The 24,116-nt window shown below is 34.9% G+C and overlaps 1 protein-coding gene across 1 annotated transcript in view; it reads left to right on the top strand.

The window, feature by feature from the left end:
• The window catches only part of LOC141333051 (protein NLRC3-like), a 355,331-nt gene that overhangs the window by 320,306 nt on the left and 10,909 nt on the right, over positions 1-24,116 (top strand). The window contains exons 6-7 of the mRNA XM_073837995.1: positions 9,568-9,741; positions 16,361-16,407. Coding sequence (XP_073694096.1) covers positions 9,568-9,741; positions 16,361-16,407 — 221 coding nt within the window. The remainder of the gene's footprint in view (positions 1-9,567; positions 9,742-16,360; positions 16,408-24,116) is intronic.

Here is a 24,116-nt window from a genome sequence, read left to right as displayed (position 1 = left end):
CTGTTTCGGTTCACTGAAGACATAACCGACGGTGTTACCAGAATAAAACAACGGGTATTTAAACATAACTTTGTATGAATGTTTCTGTTCAAGAGACGTTAAAGAGTAATCAGTCTGTGAATCGCGCAGTTTGAATCACGTCTCTCTCTCTCTCTCTCTCTCTGTGCGCGTGCTCGCTTCAGGTGTGTGCGGCAACGTTAAAAACAGAAAATAACACGCACGAAGTCTACAAATTATAAACTTTTACTCTATGATGTGTAATATTTAACAGTTAATCTACTAAATAAATCCACGAGGTGCCACCTCTCGGAACAACGGCTTTGCAAACATTGCACGTTGCTGTCTTTGCGGCGTTTCCGACCGTAAAGTATTTCCACACAGCGGACATGTATGACGCTCAATGCTAAACTGCTACCTGCAAACTGAAGATTTCCTGAAAGGAGGCATGTCATCTCTCTCAGTGTCTCATTGGAGCACAGACACGTCACCTAGCCCGGGATCACTTGTGAAGTCATTTCAGCAGACAGCACTGTTCGTAGACATAACTCTGGATCGGAAATTTCTCTAGGTTGGATCGGAAATTTCCGATCCATTAATTAAGCTGGTATCGGAACCCGATACCGATACTGGATCGGATCGGCCCCATCCCTAGTTTTCCACACATAGATGAATCTCTGGTGGTGCGCCACAGATTCAACACCGACCAAAAAACAATACCGACCGTCACATATTGCGTTTCGTTACTAAACATCTAACATCTAACGTTACTAACATCCTGAAACACTATTCACAGAAGACATTTTATTAATTTTTATTATTATTAATACCATAGAAACATTGAGCAGTAATGAGATAATACTGATGGGATGATGTTTTGTGTGGACAGTAACAGTTTGATGCAGATCATAACACTGAATATACATAATTAAAAATGTATAAATATAAATAAAATAAAACTGCAGCCAACAAATAGCACTCATGTATTTAATGCAGCACCTCAGTTTAAGCTTACATACTAGGGCTGTGCAATTAATCGCAATCGCAAAAAAATCGCGATTTAAGCACATGCGATTTCTAAACCGCACAAGGCTGCGATTTTATCTATCCCCCCAACGGCCCCCCCCGCCCCCCTTGAACGTCAAGTTCATTTTATTTTCGATATAGCGCCAGATCACAATAGAAGTCATTTAAGGTTATCTTTCCTATAGAACAGGTCTATACATAGTTCTTTTATTAAACATACTAAATAGCCTTATGTTATTTATCTTATTTACACACTAAGGCATGTCATTTTTGTCTCTTCATGGTCATGCGTTTACAATGTCTCCTCCACGAAAACACGGACTGGATCGCGGACTCCATTCATAAAAACCTAATCTACTATAGCGCGGAATGCCACGTAATTCGTCGATTTTTGGATTAATAAATCAAAAGTTGGTCTGTCACTTAATTCAAATCGCGATATGGACTAGTGTCTGTGAAAACTGAAATGCAAAAAGACCGTTTTAATATGAATCCTGCATGTTCCGTTTGCTTCTATGAATGAAGGAGACGCGTTTTATTTCTTTACTACATACAGACTGAAGCACACGTGACGCTCCCGCTAATTTTTGGCATTTGGATCTCACATGAACAGATAAACTCAATCGCCAAATCGCTGCTTTGAGTTTCACTTTTACCGTTTCATTTGAGAAAACTAGCATCATATACACACAGAAACTTCACTGCAACCTGTCAAAATAAAAGTACGGTTTAACATGTAACAGAACAATATTAGTCCTGTATTACTTTTGTACAGTATAATGTAGGTGTTTATATATTCCTATTTAAATAATTTACATAAAACAATATATATGATAAAAAAAACATATCAACAAGATTAACCACTTAATTATTATTTAAACGTTTTAAACTGAATATAATTTTTCTTCCACGCATTGATTTTAACAGTAAATTTCTGTTTGTTTGACAAAAATTAAAAGGGTTTATTTTTCATTTGATTAAAAATAAATAAATGTTTATGCTTTTTCATTATCAGAAAAATTAAAACACATAAGAATTTCAAAAAAAAAAAAAAAGCAAAAGATTTTAGAACCCTCAAAATGTTAAAATAGAGAGTTTTGGACTTATTTTTCCACTGAAATTAATGTATTCGTTATTGCACAAAGTAGGCTAAAGTACCGGGAAAAAAAGTAAAATGGCTTATTTATTTTATGTTGTCTGTTTTAAAGACAATTTTACTACAGTTTTGTTTATTAAACTTAATACTATGTTATTTCATGGTGAAATGTTTTGTTATGCACTTCTTGTGCACTGAATACATTTAGAATGTATGTATGTATGTAGCTTGTTTGAAAAAGCAAAAAAAAAAATCGCAAATAAAATCGCAATCACAATATTCTTTCAAAAAATCGCAATATGATTATTTTGTCCATATTGCACAGCCCTATTACATACATAAACGTAATCTGGCCTTGAATGAAGAAAAACATGACACTGACACAGAAGCTAGGATAGGTGTGGTGTGTGTTGGGTATGGGTCATTATTACTTTTGTCTTTTATATATCTACTATTGTGATTATATCAGTGTTATTATTCTTATTATTGATATTACTGTTACCGTCATCACTAAATATAATCGTTACATCACAATCTTTAGTATTATTATTACTATTATTATTACTGTTAATAATATTGATATTTCTGTTACCGTCATCATAAAATCTTATTGTTATCATCACTATCTTTAGTATTATTATTGTTGTTGTTACTTCTATTTTTTCTATTTAATGTTATTTCTATTTTTTCTAAACATGCTTATACTACTTATAACATTACTATTATTCAGATTGTCATTTTTACTTATTTTCATCTTTATTTCATTGCTGTTTTTTTGTCTGTTTTTGAGCTGTCAACAAAACTTTGCCTAACTTTTTACATTTGAGTTAAACACGTTAATTGCCAATCAATGACTAGTTTACATGTGCACGAATAATGTGATTGTTTCCAATAATCAGAGTAAGGACTTAATCACATTATGATGTTTTCATGTCAAGAGCAAAGCTCATGTACAACAGCGATCAAAACTAAAGTCCAAAACCTAAAGTTTTCAACACGTATGTATTGAAACACTTAACCTCTTCCACCAGGAGGTGGCCACAACTGCAAGTTTAAAAAGTATTTATCATTGAATCATTCATTCAGGAGATTCTAATAGTGAAAAAACTTTAAATTTACTTTGCTTAAGTCTTAAAAATATATATTCAATAAACATTTTGTCAGAGCCACTAGTAAATTAAGTCATTTGTCTACTTAAGAATTGGTCTACTTAGAATTTTTTTTCTTTAAAATTGTGACACAATTTTGATCTCCAATATAAAAAAAGCTTTCAATTTATCATGCAGCTTTATCCTATATATTTCATTGAGGATGTCTTTAAAAAAGTTAAATATTTTTGTGTCAGGCTGTTGTCTCGTCACACCCCTATAAACTACATAATCTATCTGATAAATTGACATTAATATGGCTGTTTGTTTTGTTCTCTTCACAGACTGTGTGGATGTGAACTCACTGCTCAGTCCTGTGAGAGTTTGTCTTCAGCTCTACAGTCCTCAAACTGCCCCCTGAGAGATCTGGACCTGACTAACAATGACCTGCAGGATTCTGGAGTGAAGCTTCTTTCTGAAGGACTGAAGAGTCCAAACTGTCAGCTGGAGATACTGAGGTAACTGGTTTTCCATAAAATAATTAACAAAATGCTACCACAATAAATGGCCATTGATTTTTGTCAACAATCTGCTGTCAATGCAATGCCACAACAAGAGACAACATTCCCAGATAGCATCCGGATGTGGGCCACCTTTGGCAAAAATGTGGCACAATCGACAAAGACTAATCAGGGTGTAAACCAAATGTGGTCCACATATGTTTCAGCAAATGTGGCCCAGGTATATTAACATGTTTCTGGGCCCCATATTTCATAAAACAGATGAGGGCTACTTCTGGTTTGGATGTAGCACTGGATAATAGAAATATACTTTTTAAATTGTAAATAAGGCCTAAAAACTTAATAGAATTTGTCTACTTTTAGTAGGATGCAACACAGTTAACTGATGCAGGCTGATCTGGATATGAGTCTTAAGAAGGCTACGTAACTAGCAATTTAATTTTGAAACATGATTTTAAAGGCATTTTTTATGTGTACAGTGCAGTAAATAAACAAAGACAGAAGTGCAGTATAATATTAGCTCTTACAGCTAGAGCCACTGTCCCTCTGTCCTCATCGACTGAGGTGTCCCTCTCTCCAACCCCCATCACCAGCTCACAGCGCACAAATATTGTTCCCCATCAGATCTAATATATACGGTGTACATTTTAGGACATCCTCAGACCTCAGCCATACAACGAAAAGGTGTCATGCCTCAGACTAAAAGTCGTCAGTCACAGGACAAAACGGCATCGTGCCTCAGACTGAAAGGCTTCAGGTTTTAGGAAAAAGGACATCAGGTGTCATTGATTGAAACGGACTCAGATTAAAAGACATCAGACAAAAAGACATCAGACGAAACGGACTCAGATTAAAAGGCATCAGACAAAAAGACATCAGGTTTAACAGACTCAGGACGGACAAAGTTAACCTTATAAAAATTAACCATGGTTTTACTATAGTGAAAGTATAGAATCTTTTTTTTTTATGTATTGATTATCATCATTTGGCAACATGCAATATTATACACGTTTTAAACATACACGGTACAATTTAATTAGTTTACCATTTAATGAAACAATGAAATAGTTCTTCTTGCTTTCTTAAATAATGTTTAGATAATTGTTTAATTCTTAAAAAAAAAAAAAAAAAGAAACTTTGGTTTGTTAAAATTTACAAAGAAAAAAAATACGTTTATAACAAAACAACCATTGCTTTTAGTGGAGTCAGAATCACAATGTGCTAAATAATGCATTTTAAAGTAGTGGATACATCTTGCTGGATATTATTATTCAACCAACATTTTCACAGAATTATTAGTGAATAGTCCAGAAAAAAATGACGTTCCACACCATTTTGCTTGTTCCTAACCGTGTGCGTGTTGCCACACTAAGTTCGTTTCACCTGATGTCTTTTTGTCTGATGCCTTTTAATCTGAGTCCTTTTTGCTTGATGACTTTTTACCTGATGCCTTTTAATCCGAGTCCGTTTCATCCGATGTCTAATTGTACGAGACCTGACACCTGAAGCCTTTCAGTCTGAGGCACGATGCCGTTTTGTCCTGTGACTGACGACTTTTAGTCTGAGGCATGACACCTTTTCGTTGTATGGCTGAGGTCTGAGGATGTCCTAAAATGTACACCGTAAATATAACACAAAATTTGTTTTATATTAACACACTTTAATTCTTACATTTAAGGGTATTTTCCATTATAATCACTTGTCTTGATACCAGTAATCTAGTAATCACATCATATTTATAATATTTTATTAAAATCGTATAAATGGCAGGCCCATAAACAGTTAAAAGTTAGAGTTAGGTTTAGTGGAGACAGGATATACAGTTTAATTTAAACATTATTTATTCTATGGCAGGTCCTTATAAAACATGGAAACCCAATGTGTGTATGTGTGCTTAATTTATTTGTTAACATTTTAAGGAACACTGAATATAAATGCAATAATGTCCAATAAAGCCTGGTTAAGGGCACTTCATTTCTGACATTTTCAGGTTTTTTGTGACCTAATCTGATCTGTGGTTGATAAATTATCAACAAAATACTTTTACATATGAGTTAAACACATTAATTACGGTGAACTTACATTAATAGGCTGTATGCAAATAGTATTAACTGCAGTTTATAAAACGTTAATAGGGATGTAACGGTATCAAAACTTCACAGTACGGTAATACCTCGGTATGTATGGCATGGTACAGTAAATATTGAATCATTATCAGGAAAAAGACTCGAAAAAAGTGCCAGAAGTGTTTATTAAACAGTTTACATGAACACTGAGCATATCAATGGCATACAAATTAGCCATCTATCTGTAAACTTTGAAACAGAAACTTAAATATTTCAATTTTAGTAACAAAAAAATAGTATGAGTGAATGAGTTGTCTGCTTGAAATAAGACTTTTTTTCTTACCCCATTGGCAGATTATTTAGCTTGTTTTAAACAAAAACTCACTTTATTTTGACTTGTTTTTCCTAAAAACAAGAAAATAATTTTTACTTGTCTAGAAAATAATTCTTGATTTAAGGATTTTTAGATATTTTGGCTGGAAACAAGACAAAATTCGAAGTAAGAAAAGTATTTTTTTGCAGTGCAGTAGGCTCTCATGCTTTTCTTTCGCATTAAATCTTTATTAAAAACAATCCTTTAAAGAACTTTTCTACCTGGACAAGTGCATCTATTATGTTGCCTAGTTTAGCCTCTTTAAAACGGCACCTTTCCTTATTTTAAACCTAGCCAAAAGCCACGTGTTGACTGTGAAATTTATATGCATTTATGGTACATTCCGTGTCAATCCATGTTAATTTTTACAGTGAACAACCTACTGTAACATTAATTCAGCGCATGCAGCGCAGCAGAAAATAGACTCTGTGCCGAAACGACCGCTGCACTGCTGCAAAGGCAGCGCTTCTAGGACGTACTGCCGGACAGCAACCGCGTGCAGTGTGTATCTGTTAACATGGGGGCTGAAAAGAATACGTCACGCATACACACTGCAGACGGAGCAGGTTCGACCATTTCAATCTCTTTTCCTTGCTGCTACAGTCTGTAGCGACAACAGACCACAAAGGATGATGGCCACGCCTGGGCTGATGGGAAATGTAGTTCTGCTACCTCACGTTCGCTCCATTCGCCTGAGCAAACTATTCTCAGAAGACCTATTGTTTTATCGAGTCATGCGACCACGGTAGTATCGAAAAAATGTGTTATTGCGAAATGACGGTGTTTACAATAGCGTTACATCCCTAACCGTTAATGAACTATAATAGTCTTGAAACTATTTGAAAGTGGTTTGTTCTTATATTCTTATTATAAAGTGTTATTCAGCACAAACATGAACTCCAGATTATAAACTATTAGGGACATAATGAGATCTCATGAGATATGACTGGTATCGTGAAAACATGATGATATCCTGGTAAAACACAGGGTTCGTACGGGTGCTTGAATTCCTTGAAAATGCTTGAATTTTAATGTAGTGTTTTCAAGGTTTGAAAAATGCTTAGATTTTGGATGAAGTGCTTGAATATGCAGTTGCATCGGTTTCATATTAATTCGCTTTCATACCAAATACTTATTTTTTGTCATGCTTATAATATGTAAAAGAAAGAAAAGAAAAAACAGGTCCGCTGGAGTCAGTGTGCACGTGAGGCTGTAGTGTGATCCGCCGGTCTTTCTTGCTGCGCTTCCTCTGATGGAACAGAGCGGTAGATAGCAGGCATTAATGTGTTACCATAGACATTGCCCTACTCCACTCATACAGTTTTACTTTTATTTGTGCAGGTCTTAAAAAGCCTTTAAATTTTATTTTTAAAACACTACAGATACTCAGTAAATGATATTAATTATATATTTTAAATTATATAATTTATAAACTGAATGTTGACTATTTATATGGGGCAATGTTATATGCAATCTAGACAGTTGTTTTTTTTAATAGCACAATAACATCTGATTTAAAATTTAGAACTCATGTCTGTGAATATGTCATTTCAAGTCAAATCAAATCAAAATGTATTTGTTAAGCAGCTTAAAAAGCACAGCGTGTACCAAAGTGCTGTACAACACTATAAACACAATAAAAACACAGATATAGATAATAATAATATAGAAACACAGATTCTTTAATAATTTAACACAGTGCTGGAATATCTTGAAAAGTGCTTGAATTTTACTTTAGAAAAGGTGTAAGAACCCTGAAAACATTTAGCAGAGTTTAATTAGAGCTGCACAATTAATCATTAAAAGATTGCAATCTCTATTTAAACACCCAAGCAATCTTATTCCTGAATGACAATGATTCAGCTGTGTCTATTACGACTGGTTCAGACGCTCCACTGACGCTTACCATGAGAAACAGGTAGGGATGCAGCGATCCGAATCGGCCGATCATATATTATAACACTTACCCTCTTCCTCCAGGATGTGGCCACAACTGCACATTTAAAAAAGTATTCATCATTGAATCATTCATTCAGATGATTCTAATAGTGAAACAGCATCCGGATGTGGGCCACCTTTGGCAGAAATGTGGCACAATCGACAAAGACTAATCAGGGTGTAAACCAAATGTGGTCCACATATGTTTCAGCAAATGTGGCTCAGGTGTATTAACATGTTTCTGGGATAGTTTTGGCAAAGATATGACACAGTGAGCTTTAGCTAATCAGTATATCAGCCTAACTTGTCCCACATTTGACATGGCAAATATGCTCCATATATCATAAAACAGATGAGGGCTATTTCTTGTTGGATGTAGCACTGGATAATTGAAATATACATTTGAAATTGTAAATATGGCCTTAAAATTTAATAGAATTTGGCTACTTTTAGTAGGATACAACACAGTTAACTGATGCAGGCTGATCTGGATATTAGTCTTAAGAAGGCTACATAACTAGCTATTTAGTTTTGAAACATGCTTTTAATAGCATTTTTATATGTGTACAGTGCAGCCAAAAAAAAAAAAAAAAAAAACATAAGTGCAGTATAATATCTCTTATAGCTAGAGCCACTGTCTCTCTGTCCTCATCGACTGAGGTGTCCCTCTCACCAACCCCCATCACCAGCTCACAGCGCTCCTTTACCGCTCCGTTAAAGATCCACTGATTTGAACAAAAATATTGTTCCCCATCAGATCTAATATAACACAAAATTTGCTGTTGTTGGCACACTTTGGCACTACAATTAAGGGTATTTTTCATTATAATCACTTGACTTGATACTAATAACCTATAACACATCATATTTATAATATTTTATTAAAATTGCATAAATAGTAGACCTATAAAAAGTTAAAGTAATATAAAAGTTCTAATTTAGTTGTTACTTAGTATAGCTGTATGCTGTAAAATATTAAATGTCTAATATTATAGGGGAGATTGGAGTAAGGCTAGCCATTTTATTTTTACTTTTTTTTTTTTTTTACTTGTGGTCCTCAAGATAAGTGAAAATGACGTAGAAGTATAATAAAAGTATCCATCTTATCCTAATTAAAGTAATCTTATAATTTTATATGATCCTGACCCAAGTCGAGTCAGTGGGTAAAATGACCATCTGACTAAATCTGATTCAAACCCATGAGAAATAAATAATATAAAAACAAATTAAAACATTTAAAACAGACATCTGGGAAAGTTAAAATCTTAAAATGTTCAAGTGTGGATTTCAGTGTTGTATTTACAAGCGTGACTATGTATATAATGATCAATGGTTTGGGGGAATATTTGTTTCTTCCTGATCTTTTTTTGTGACCAGTTGTTTTTATTGAATAATCAGTTCAATATAAAAAGAATCAAACAAACACTAATGTGATGTGGACTGTTGTTATATGTGTCTGTAGGTTGTCTGGCTGTATGGTGACAGAGGAAGGCTGTGGTTATTTGTCTTCAGCTCTGAGTTCAAACCCCTCACACCTGAGAGAGCTGGATCTGAGCTACAATCATCCAGGAGATTCAGGCGTGAAGCTGCTTTCTGAGAAACTGAAGGATCCAAACTATTCACTGGACAAACTCAAGTATGTCAACCTGGAGGAGTTTTGGGGTTTTGTTGTTTAAACTTTTCAGTGTCTCTGTATATCTAAACAAGTCTAGGAGTTTCTAGAGAATGCAACAATATAAATGATTTAAAGAGCACTGGTCTGTGGAGTAAAATTAACTTAACTTCTCAGACAAAACAAATTAACAATTAAACAGTACTTTAATCCCTAGCTGGCCACAAAACAGCAGACAGTGAAATACAACAAACATGGCAGCCATCTTCCTACAGCTTTCATAAAAGGAAAAAACAAACATATTCAAAATTATTTATGTTGCAAACATTAACAACTTGTAATATTCAAAGTTAGGTTTTTTTGTTCCTTAATTTACAAGTAACAGATTACAGAGCAATGCAAAAATTTTAATAAGAATACACATTGGTTTCAACTAGTGTTGTCACGGTACCAAAATTTCAGTATTCGGTACCAATACCAGTGAAAATCCACGATTCTCGGTACCAATTTCGGTACCAAAGCAAAACACAAAAACATGAATTGAACAACACACTACTTTTATTAATACAGTACAGTTAAACAAACATGATTGAATAACTCACTCTTTTAAATTATAAACTTAAACATTTTTATAAATTAAACAAAATATGCCATGATTGAACAGCACTTAAATATTATTATAAATTAAAACAAAACTATGGCATTTCAATAAACATTTGAGTAATTAACTAAATAAATTACAAGCATTGAAAAGAACACAATAGAAAAATGTAAACAATTTCACTCACTCTATGCTTAAATTTTCTCCCAAAACTACACTTGCCTACAGTTTTCCTTAAGTTAGTTTTTTTGCCATTTCCAGATTCTCGGAAAGAAACACTAACATATCAACGTGTTCCTGACTCAGTCTTGAGCGTCTTGGGCATACAATATACCCTGCAGTACTGAACACTCGTTCAGATGAACAGCTTGATGCAGCAATGCACAGATACTTCTTGGCAAACTCTGATAGTTGAGGTAGTGTACCCATATTTGTTTTCCACCAGGAAAGTGGATCATCCTCAGCACTGACCTCAGGCATCTGACCGTACACCAAGAACTCACCATTTAACTCGTCACTTGCCGAAAGCTGTGCTTGACTTGAGGATGTTGGTTCTCCTTTTTCTTTCTTTTCCCCTTGTATGGTGGAAAGCAAATGCTTCAGGTCAGTTTTGGATTTTTTTGATGGCCTGACTTGACTTGACTCTCCAGACACCAGTGATGCACTTCCTTCATTGCCCATTTTCCTCACCTCATCCAGGAGACTTTCTTTCACATCATCCTTAAGAGAAACAAAACTGTTCTTGAATCTTGGATCAAGGTAAGCTGCAGTGTTCAAAAGAAGCTGCAGCTGCTGGTCATCATAGCGACGCTGAAGATACTCTGTTATCTTTTCCTTCATCTCCTGGGATAATGCAGAGTCACTTTGTTCATGACTGAGACATTCGTATATTTTCCAGAGTAATGGCAAGATTGAGGACAGAGTGGTATGTTTTTCCCCACTAAGTGCATCTGTAAAAGGGCTGAGTGGCTCAAGAACTGCTTTAACAGTTTCTAAAACTGTAATGTCCGAGTCTTTTGGCATCAGATGCCATTTTTTCCTGTCTTCAGCCAGCACAGCACAGACAACCTGCTGCTGCTCCAAGAAACGTTCCACCATATCGAATGAAGAATTCCATCGAGTGGGTTCATCATGAATCAGTTTATGATTTGGAGAGGACAGATCTGTCTGTTTTTTGGCCAGCTGTCGTGAAAGTTTTGGTGATCTTGTAAAGGCAGATATAGTTTTACGAAGCCTTGACAGAACTGCAGACACCCTATTGATCTCTAATGCCTTATTTACAGCAAGGTGGAGGTTGTGTCCGAAACAAGGAATCCAGGTGTAGTCTTCAAAGGCTTTTTTGTTATTTGTGGCATTATCGGTTGTGATGCCTGACATTCTTGCAATGTCCAACTTCCAGTCGTCAAGTTTCTCATCAAAGGCCTCCTTCAAACTTTCAGCAGTGTGATCAGTGTTAAGACCACAGCAGCCAAGACACCAGGATTGAATTTCCCACGATTTAGTGATGTACTGCAGAGTTACAGACATAAACGTGTCTGCAGTTCTACTTGTCCAAAGATCTGTTGTGCAGCTGTAAAATGGTTTCTCTCCAAGATGCTGGATTATGAGGTCTCTGGTGTCATTGTAGATGCGGGGAATCTCGGTGTACATAAAGAAATTTCGGCTTGGAAGCTGGTATTTTGGGTTGAACTGATGAAGCATTTGCTGGAATCCATGTTTTTCAACTGTATAAACTGGCACCTTGTCCATACATATGAATTCAGCAACAGCTTGGTTCAGTTTTCTTGCTTCAGGTGAGTTTTTTTCATATTTCTGTTGCCGCTGGAAAGCATCTACAAGGGTTGTCTGCTTTGGATGATGCTGGGGTGTTTCGTGTGCTTCCTCGGACTGCAGCTGTAAAAGGAAAATATAATACACTTTAGTAAAACAACGGGCTGAGTCTGACCAAATGCAACATTAGATCATTGACACCAGCTAAAATACAACTTTCCAGTAAATAACAAACCTCAGCTTTTATAATAAATGTATATAAGATTACTTATATTAAGTGTATATGATATCATTGTTACTGTAGTATTAAAAACACTTTAAAAAAGATACCATTTGTTAAATAACATGACCTAAAAAAAAGTGTTATATAGCAATTATAATTCCTAACATAAAAATGTATTAATAGCCTACATTAATACATTTTACATTAATACATTAATTAATGTTCACTCACTGTAACTTGATGTTAGATAATATACATTAAGTCATGTTAATGAATGGTTACTTATTGTAAAGCTTTACCAAACTATACAGGAATGTATTTAACTGTACATTTATATAAAATCCAACTGCGTTCATACTTCATAGCCTAAAACTGCTTTTCTGACGGACTAATATTAAGGACATAAACTTTTAACCATACATTGATTTATACATTCTCTAACACGCACATTTTGGATACACGGGTCATTTAAAAGCCTTTGGTGTGTAAAAATAGTACACTATCAGGTCCTCCTTTTTTTTTTTACCCTAAAAAACCGCTAAAGGAGCATTAAATTGTTAAAAAAAAACTTCCTTCTAATACTCGCGTTAGCCGTGCTTATGCTAACGACTAACTACGCAAACGGTGATGTTTATTTCCGACATTCAAATTAATATTAGGTATAATTTTTTTATAACAAAAGCTTTAAATATAAACTTCAATTCAAACTTACCTGCTTGAACTCTTTCATTAGATCTGGGTGTCGGTCTTTGAGGTGCTTTATCAAGTTGGATGTGTTTCCTCCTTTTGAGAGGAAACTTCGATGACATCGTTTGCAAACTGGTTTCTGATTATTTATGATGTTCCCCTGGTCATCAGCCGCGAATCCAAAGTACTTCCATACGTGGCTCTTTCCTCCTTTTTTGTCAACAAGAGCCACCGCATCATCAGCACCGCCGGTCGCCATGTCTATGTGTTTTTACGTAGAAAACGCAACTGCGCACCTTTCAGATACCGCAGCAAGAACCGGGTGCTCGGTACCACCGGTACTCAAGGAAACCTGGTACCGTAACATTTTTTTTTTTTTAGTACCGACTTGGTACCGAAGTACCGGGACTTTTGACAACACTAGTTTCAACAAATAAGTTTAGCAGCACCCGGACAGCAATGTTTCTTAGGCCTTGTTTACGCTGCAGGTCTTGATGACGGATTCAGATTTGTTGTTTTTATAATTTTTTGACTGTTCGTTTACACATTCTTTTAATTGTGAACCATATCCAATTCATGCGTTTATACTTGCCATAACATCTTAAACATTGCGCATGCATTGTTGTCGTTTACCTCCTTGACACATGCTTCCTCCTGAGAATAATATGTGAACAGTGCTGATCAAACCAGTCACAATTAACAATTTTTGATGCATATGATGCATGATTTGTTGGACTACGCTACACCCGTTTGAAGATAGAGTCAGCAAAGTTGATTATGAGAATTTAAGTTTTCCTACAGTTATCTTATTAATTATTATTATATCAATAATCAGTTCCTGTGGCGGAATAATCTATATATATATGTATAGATAGATATCACATTTGATGCAGCTGTTGATTTTGTGGTCTGCTTTGAGACTCAATCTCGCCGTTTCTTCAAGCTCTTGTGAAGAACAGGAATAGATTTGACTGCTGCAGAATCCTTGTTTTAGACCAGTTCAGTCCCTGAGAAACAACAACAATAACATGATAATAATAATTAATTGAAATTAAGTAATTATGTTTTGCTATCATGATTCTGGCATGTGTTAAAGGTTACATGAACATAAGACTTTTTCCAAGTTTAAGAGCTATAATCGTATCTGTGATGCATCTACTAGCCAAGAAAACATGAAAAAGGACAACTTTGTTTTGGTAAGCCTTTCTCTGCAAGCTTGTAAAACTGACAGGAGCAGCTCTGGTGAAGACTGGATATAAAAACGTTCAGATGACACACTGATCATTTCTAGACACACATTTGTCCGGAAGAATGGCTCTCTCGCACGTTTTTTACCATTTATTCTAATGTTCTCAAACTCAGTGTTTTAGCATGACTAATTAATTGAATGCATGCTTAATTTATTCAAATGTGTTCTTAAAAGAAATTCTGTATTGTGTATTTAAAAATTTCTGGTTATCAAATAATAGCATAAAACATTAATTAAATTTATCTTTTAATTATTGAAAACTAAGCAAACTTTATTTTCTGGCAAACAAATGGGATTTACTATTAAAATTAAAACCTGGAAGAAATGTGTGAATATACAGTGCTGTGAAAAAGTGTTGACTTCCTTCCTGATTTTTTTACACTTTAATGTTTCAGATCATCAAAAAAGTTTAAATATTAATCAAAGATAACACAAGTAAACACAACATGCAGTTTTTAAATGAAGAGTTTTATGAAGGGAAAACAAAATCCAAACCAACATGGCCCTGTGTGAAAAAGTGTTTCCTGAGCAGTAAATCAGCATATTAGAATGATTTCTGAGGATCATGTAACACATGCCTGGAGTTATGATGCTGAATATTTAGTTTGATCACAGAAATTACATTTTAAAATATATTCAAATAGAAACAGTTAAAATATTTCACAATATTTCTGTGTTTGCTGTATGTTGGACTCTTTCAATTAAAGGTTTGCTCATTCTCATTTATACCTGTTCACATTCACCCTGACTATCACTGTATTAATTGTCAAGTTATTAACTGTATAGTTTCATAGCAACACCCTAGCAACCACCCAGAATGTGTTATCAACCCCACAGCAAATACCCTAGCAACCATATTTCAGCAGCCTAGCAACTGCATAGCAACACTCTAGAAACCACCCAGAACACCTTAACTACTACATAGTAACACCCTAGCAACCACACTGAGTGCCTTAGCAACAGCATAGCAATGTTATCAGCATCAACGGAACCACCCAAGTACTAGGGATGCACCGAAATGAAAATTCTTGTCCGAAACCGAAACACCGAAAGAATCATGTCAATTATTAGTACCATTGCATTTATGGCTATGACTGTGTACTATCTTAAATAAAATCAAGGCATTGCAATTGTATAAATTAATATTAAAGTTTCAAAGAATAAATCAGTTATATTAATTTAAACAATTATTATCAATCATTATATTACTTAAATAACATACACATATATTTTACTGCCTTTGTTTAAATTTTTTTTTATAACACATTATCCATCGGTTCACATTTCCAACTCTACGTGTTTCTCTTCCAGCAGGAGGCGCTGTCAGAATGGTAAACAAAGCGGCGCAGCAAATGACTTTGAAACGTGCAGTTTAAGTCTTTCAAAAAACAACCCTTACACAATAGTAGGGGACTAAATTAATATCAGCATATGAAGTATAATCGTCTCTCATTGTCTCTGAGAGAATGCATGTCAGATGCTGAAAGCACTGTCAGTTTTTACTTTCACTTTAACATATTGCGCAGTTTTCACGTTGCTTGTGTGATATCCATTGGCTCACCTCCACGGTTTAAAACATAAATATTTATAAAAATATAGAAAAGGCATATCTTTAAAATGTGACGTAACACCAACGTAAAGCCATTGTTTCTCACTCATTGAAAGCTACATCTGTCTGGATCTCTGCTCTCATCACTGGCTGCACACACGACTGCAGACACACCCCTCTTGAAATTTCGGCAATACAAGTTTTGCAAATCGCTATCTGTGGGTCTTTCCCAGATCTACTGAAATACGTCCACACCGCAGAAGTGTTCCTTCAGACAAACACATGCAGGCTGCGGTTTCTGTTTGCGTCAACATACTGTTTCGGCCGTGTTGCTTCAGTGATAAAAGTATTTTGGCCGAAAATTTTCGATATTCAGTGCATCCCTACCAAGTACCCTGACAACTACATAGTGACAGCCTAGCAACCACCCAGAGTACCCTAGCAACTGCATAGCAATGCCTTAGAAACCACTCAGAACACATAGCAACTGCATAGCAACCACCCAGGTACTGCATAGCAATAGTTTAATAAATGACTGAATGTGTCTCTTTGTGTGTTTTCTAGTGTGGATCATGGAGGAGAATCCAGGATTATAGCAGGACTGAAGAAATGTATGTCTACAAACACACACATATTACACACACACACACACACACACACACACACACACACACACACTCACATACAACATTATGCTGCATTACCAAGAGCAAGATGAATAAAGATCTTAATACACAAACACACATCTCACAACCAGTGCTGGAAGTGTCACATTACAAAAGTAATAATATTACAGAAATATATTACTTTTTGCTGTAACGTGGTAATATACCGCATTACTAATATAATTTGGGTAATAATATTACGCGTTACAATCTCAGTAATGCAACATATTTTAACTCAAAATTAGTTTCCCTGCTGAAAAAAAAAACAGCATATGTTGGTTAGGTATGTTTTGGTGCTGGGATGCTGGTTTTAGCTGGTTTATGCTGGTCCTTTGCTGGTTTATGCTGGTCATTTATGTTTTGTTTTGTTTTCAGCAGGGTTGTGAATTTAAAAAAATCCACAGGTAAAATAGTTTTCCACATCCAGTCATTTGCGGATAAATGTAAATATTCCAATAAAAACTATAGCCAGGTTCCCATCCAAGGATTTTTTAGCGAAAAAAATAATTCGCTGATTGAAATGCCATTTATCGATAAAATGTGTCGACAAAATCTTTTTCCGTTTAACTTTAGCGCATAAATTCTGTATCGATAGTTTAAATGTCACAAAAATAAAAAAGTAGTGTGACATGACAGAATTAGCCAATAGACAGTGTCTGTGTTTGTGGTGTTGCTCACTTTAAAGCACCGTTTCTCTGTAAGCATTAAATCATATTCATATTAGATTATATCTAAAATTATTTTACATAGGCCTATGGTAAGAAAAAGTCAAGTTACCTTTCAAATATACATAGGCCTATCTTAATTTGCTGTTTCTTTGCGAGTCGAAATGTATTCATTTTGTGCAAAAAGAACAACATTAATTCGTTTTGGCTTGTTAGCTTATATTTTCATTCTTGTTTTATTCTCGGTTCTGTTCTACAATTAAATTGAAAGGATTTGTTGTAGAGTGATGGAAAGTAAAATAGCATTTAGTAGCTGCTTAATTGTGCGCCAGAACGAACACTTAGTTTTTCCCCCTTATAAAAGTGCAAACAACGTACAACAGACTACTCCTCCTTTTGTGGTCACATAAGAGTTAGACATTATTCGAAACTACTCTAAATTTTATGTACATTCACAATAAAAACAAAAACAAAACATTTTTAAAATGACGGAAACATGCCGCTTTCTCAAGAGTGCATTACAAAAATGAAACTAAATTCTGCATATAGGCTGCTACTGTTATTATAAGCATAGCGTGACCTGTCCGTTTCATTTTTACTCTCAAAGACAACAGACTTGCAATTGATGTTAGCGGGTTTTTTAACCTTCAGCAAACGAAAACAAGCGATTGATTCTGTTAAAAATTCTTATTGTCTGTTAACAAATTTACAACAGAATGTTGCTTGACATCCCAAAACAGGGTCTGGGCCAAATCCACGTGTTTGTTTTTCACAGTCTTGACTGTAAATGTTTGTGATTAGTTTTTTTGTTATGTACTACAGATTCTGACAATTCAAACTAAAATCAGGCTCCTGTATTCATAAAACAAATGACTACCTTTGTTCACAAACACAAGTAGATTAAAGTGTTATTTGTGTGCTGTATTTCTCATACTTCAGTAGCTATATACAGCAAAACTACAGCGCTTCCATTAGGATATTTTTACCAAGCTGTCAACACTAAACTCTGAAAAACACCCATTCATATATAGGCTATATGTTATTCAATTATAGACATAACATTATACAAATGTTGTGTTTTCCCTATTTTATTCATTCAATATTTAGAAACGGGTGCCATTGTAAAAAATAAATAAATAAATAAAGATTTTCAAGAAAGAATTCAACCCCCAAATTAGTTTTCCTCTGTCAGAATATGAGCTGAATCCAGCCCTGGACATGATACTGAACTGAACTTTTATCCTGAATGACTGACAGTTTTATTGATCACTGAGAGAGCATTGATTGGTTTGATGTTGGTTCAATAGAAAAATGAAAATGTGAAAAACAGCTTAGATGTAGTGAACTACTTTTGCCGTGTTGCCGTAGCTTAGCTTGCTACATTAGCCAAGGCTGTAGCTTTAGTGTAGTGAAGCTTCATTTCATGAAGAGTAACTGTTAGCTTAGCTTTCTACGTTTGTCAAGTAGCTTGATAAGAATAAATTACAGTCAACCAAATACAGAAACACTGGTCAAATAAATAGTGCTGCGTAGTACAATCCGTGCCGTTCAGCCTGAGCTCGGGACAAACACATCTTTGCTCACGTGAGGAGGATGTTTTTAAGTGTGTTACGTATAAATCCTGGTTTACATCATAGTTTATCATTCAAATACATCAGGAATATGAACACATTTAATTGTATTCATGCTGAATGAGAGAGGTAGACTGCGGCTGAACAATGCTTGCTTTCAGTTTCGCTTTGACCCTCATTGGTTTTGGCTTGTTTAGCAACTTATGTTCTTCATTCTTGTTTTGTTCTGAAAACTGTTTCAAATAGACTATGAGCTATTTATTGTGTTGAATGTTTGTACATTATAACCCTTTGCTTTATTTACCGGTGTTATTTATGAATGTATTAATGTGGTTTGTGCTTATCCATGTTTAACCTAAACTACAACGTAACATTATAGACATAACAGTAGACCTACCTAAATATGTTTCTGTCATTTTATGCTCGCTATCCTCCACTGAATGTATAATGAGCAGCTATAAACTTATATTTAGGCATTTTATAATCGGTGGATATTTTGGTGAAAGTAACTCAAAAGTAGTGTAACGCATTACAGTTTAGAGACAGTAATATTGTAATCTAACTAATGACTTTTAAAAGACAGTAACTAGTAATATATAATGTGTGTCATTTTGTAAGTAAGTTGCCCAACACTGAACACAACATTATAGAGACCAACGTGATTTACTGGCACAGACCAACACTCAAACATGACACTATGGCTGAATAAAGAGAAATGCCTGATCTTAAACACTACATACAACACAACTGGAGACACACTAAAGAGACCAATGACAATGTGTTTTACAATTCATTTAATTCATGAAATCTTTTTTTACTCTCTTTTACCATGTTTTACAAGCATGGCATGCCACTTTAGGGAGAAAAGTGATCCCCATAAACTTCAAAATATTGACAGTAAAAGACTTGTGTAATCTTACAAAACAAAACAAAACATAAAATAAGAACATAAACCACTCAAAACTGCAAAAATGTAAAAACCTTTTAAGGGCAGCACATGATGATGTGAAGATGGCATTAAACGGGTATTAAAATGTATCGATTAACTCTCAACCCAGCTAACACAATTACGTCGTGACGACGTTACTGGACCGGACCATATTCGTCGCAGCGACGTACCAAATAACGTGCCAGCGACGTAACTTTGTGATTCCCATATTCGTCGTAGCGACGTTATTTGGTACGTTGCTGGAACGTGATGAGTACGTCTCCACGACCAAACTGGCACGTCCTGAGCACGTTACAATAAAGGACCACATTGGTCGCGGCGACGTTCCAAATAACGTACCAGCGACGTAACTTTGTGATTCCCATATTCGTCGTAGCGACGTTATTGCGTTACGTTGCTAGGACGTGGCAAGTACGTCCTAACGACCAAACTAGCACCTTCCCAGTATTTTTAATATTTGCTTCTCACCTTTAGTCCTGTCCGAGGATGTGTTCCTACCACCTTGAAATCAGTATATAATGACAAACTCAAACATTTTCTGCTGTAAAAAACAAACACTAAATCCTTATGTTTTCAAATTGTTGTAGTTTTTGTAAATATATTCACTGCATACATGCAAACCAATGCAAAATCATTAAATTCCAACAGAAAATCAGCAAAAACACAGTGCATTCATTTATTAAATCACAATTTATTCAGTTATTTTCTACATATACCTAAGCCATTGCATTTTAAACATGACACCTATTATTTAACCATGTAAAGTGCTGCCAAGTCATTAGCACAAATAATTGAACACATCACATAAAGTACATAGTAATCAAAGAATAATACAACCAGTGATCAAAATGTTTTACTTTTACTGAAAAATATGAAATATTTAATTAATGATGGGTATAGTATAGTAATAGTTATCAGTAGCCTACTCTTATTAACACAACTCCCCTAGTTTGGTACAAAAATACTGATACAAAGATAGCAACAATTCAGTAGTGATTTCTGTATTACTTTAAGTTCATTTGTTTTCTGAGTGTCCTGTGTATGAAACACCTGCTACAAATATCTGGTGGTGAAGTGCTGTAATACTGCTTCACTCTCAGAAGCAAAACCTAAACAATTACTAAAGGACCGTAATTCTTCTCAGAAGATAACAGAAATAAAGAAAATAGCAACATTAATAAACAGTAAGAACATGTTAATATAACAATGTAGAGATTACATCTCCCCTGTATTAGGCCCACCCAAAAAACATACAGTAAATGAGCCTGTTGACTTTTTCAGAAAAATCTGAGATCTGTCCCCAGCTGTGGAGAAGACTCTTTGCTGAGAATTTAGGTTCTGGACAGTTGTGAGAGAAAAAGAAGAATGTCTTTCTTACCACAGCAGCAGAATGTACTCTCTTCTGAAGAAAGGATAGGAGGGTGACACTTCACTCTTGATCTACTCTTGGAGAGTTGATGAGGAGTTTTGCTAAAGAATAAGGTTCCTGCTCAGCACTTGGTCTTATTCAGCAAAGAGTACCTCTAATGCAGTGCCACATACTCCAGATTCTTTGCAAACTTGAAACTTTTAATAAAATTGACCATATTATTGTAGTCAGGTTTATTGTTTTTATAATAACACATGGCATATGTATGAGAAAATTATGTCAAAGGTGTTTTTCTTCCTCTTCGCTATCCTGAGGCTGTACTGTCAATATCCTTCTCTGGCAGCTGAAAGGGAGAATAACCTTGTTAATGTTGCTACTGTATGTACACACAACCAGTCAAAATCTGCAGTCTTTCAGTTTTTTTAATGTTTTTCGACACACCAAAGCTATATTTATATTTAACTTACAATACAATAATACTGTGAAATATTTTAATTTAAAATACGTTTTCTGTTGTTTTTCAAATAGACTTTAAAATGCATTTCTTTCCTGTGAGGCAAAGGTAAATTCTTCAGCCTTTACTCCAGTCTTCAGTTTCACATGATCATTCTCATATGATTTGATGCTCAAAAAACATTTTTGATTATTATCAATGTTGAAAACAGTTGTGCTACTTAATATTTCTGTGTAAACTGTGATTTTTTTTAGGATAATTTTATAAATACATAGTTAAGGTTTAAAACCTTTTTTTTTTTTTTTTTTTTTTTTTACTTTTGTAACATTATAAATGTTTTTACTACCACTTCAGATCAGTTTAATGCATCCTTGCTATTAAGGTCTTCATAAAGAAAAAAAAAAACTTAAGTGACTCCAACCTAGTGTACACAACTAAATTGGGCAACACAGCATATTAGAATGATTTTGAACACCTACAACTGGAGTATTGATGCTGAAAATTCAGCTTTGAATTTAAATGAAAACACATCTTGTAATAAACAATGCACAGATTACAAAGAACTTACATTCTGATGATTACTTCATTTTCCTCACGGCTGCCTTCCTCAGTCATTCCTAGGCCTTCTCATTTTTCACCTTTCCCTTGAATCCACATAAAATATAAATAAAACTAATTAACCAATTAATTTTATAGACAGTTTGAATACGTTTGTATAAAACTGCAAATCTTCCTTTTAAAATCAGTTATTCTCCAGCTTCTAAAGGAAAGGCACAATCTGTAGCCATGTTCACAGAGAATTTGATCTTACTATTAGGTGTCCTGGCTATTTAGCTTAAAACCTATTCACGAAATTCTTAAGAGTCCACAATAACCAAAAAGAGGGATACGTCATTTGCATTGACTTTTTTTCTTTGTTAAATTTCCACACTAAGCATGGGTTGGAGCTCTTAATACAAAGTGCACCAGATAGAAAAAATGTAGTTTAAAATGTACAGTACATACTTTTGTACACTAGGCCATGCCCCCAGACAGACGAAGGTCCAGGCCCCAAAGTCTCAAACAAATCCTGTGGGAAACACAGCAAAGTGATGTGGTTGTGTATGATTTAGAAATAGGGGAGTCTTACATTGGTCAAATTCAGGCCAACTCAAATATTTTTTAAACATGTTTAAAAATGATCAGGAGCACGGCAGTGGTTTACAATTGTGGTCCAGGTGACCCACAGCACTGCACATTTTGTATGTCTCTCTTGTTAAACCCACCTTCTTCAGATCATCAGCTCCTTAAGAAAGAGCTTCATGAACAAATCTGTCAGTAAAAAGAGATGTGCAAAAATGTATAGTGCTGTGTGTCCCCAGGTCCAGGTTTGAAAACCACTGTTGTAAGTTACCATGACATATGACAATCATACGAGCATCAACAATTTAAAAAAAAAAAATGTCTCCTGACTGAGGAAAAAACAAAATCATTCACAGGCTCTGGAATTAGAATATCAATTGATATCTATCTAGCTATGAGTAATTGAAATGATAAATCCAACCCTGTGGATTACCTGTCTCTCCTCCTGAGCATTTTGTTGTGTGGGTCCAGGAAGGATACTGCAGCACAACTCCTTTAACCATGAGAAAATGCAGTTCCAGCATGTCTTCACATCCAGGACAACAGAAGGGTCAGGGAGGCCTGAAATATAAATATTTAAGCCACTGAAATCAATTTGTGCCTGAGTGACACTGAAACAATGAGGTTTAGTTTTTTACCGAGGATTTTCTGGGTTCTTCTGAACACAGTCTTCATGATGGATGATCTCTTGATCCTGGATCCTTTCTGCAATACACTTAGAGATGGTTTGAATGTCATGTGGTTGTGTCTAAAATACAAATAGCAGCACCATTAGTCCTGTTGCTTTATATATATTTTTTGGTACTGAACAAGTCAGGAACCAAATCAGTAAGTTACCTGTACTTGATACCCATAATCATGGTTGTTGTGTTGCTGCTGCCCAGACTCTCTCTCCACCTGTTATTAAAAAAGTATGTTAGTTTTGAATAAAACATTGATAAAACAATGAACAAAAAATAAAGCATTCAAACTACTACTTAAAAAAAATAGGCTCAATACATTTAGTGCAATAATATGAAAACTTATCCAGAGACCAGCTTTGAGGACGTGCCCACGACGTTTCTGGGACCTTAGCCAAAATCCTTAAACTACTAGGTAGTATCAATGAACATCATTTCTAATAAGCAACTCACTGAATGACTCAACTGGTTCACTGGCAATAGGGACATAAAATAGTAAACTATTTGTTGGATACATATTTGTTAAAACTAAACTATCAGATCTGTTTGTCAATGAAAAGTCACTAGCATAAAAATTATGCAAGTTATGTATGTAAAAATGTTGTATGTAAAAACCAATAACATGTAACGAGCAAATTACACCATTTACAGGCCTGTTAATCGACAGGAAAGCAGGACATTATTAATCCCACATACACTGAATGGGATTTCGGCAGCCTCGGTCTAATTAAAAGTTTATATATCATCAGTGGTTTGTATTTAAGTTTACAATATGGCCAGGCTAGCATGAGCATAGTCAGATGCGAACGACAAGCAGTCAACGTTACTATGGTAGAAGTTAAAAT

The sequence above is a fragment of the Garra rufa genome, chromosome 4, assembly GCF_049309525.1.
Source record: "Garra rufa chromosome 4, GarRuf1.0, whole genome shotgun sequence".
Lineage (NCBI taxonomy): Eukaryota > Metazoa > Chordata > Actinopteri > Cypriniformes > Cyprinidae > Garra > Garra rufa.
The sequence above is the reverse complement of the archived record's forward strand: the minus strand, read 5'-3'. Positions and strand labels throughout refer to the sequence as shown.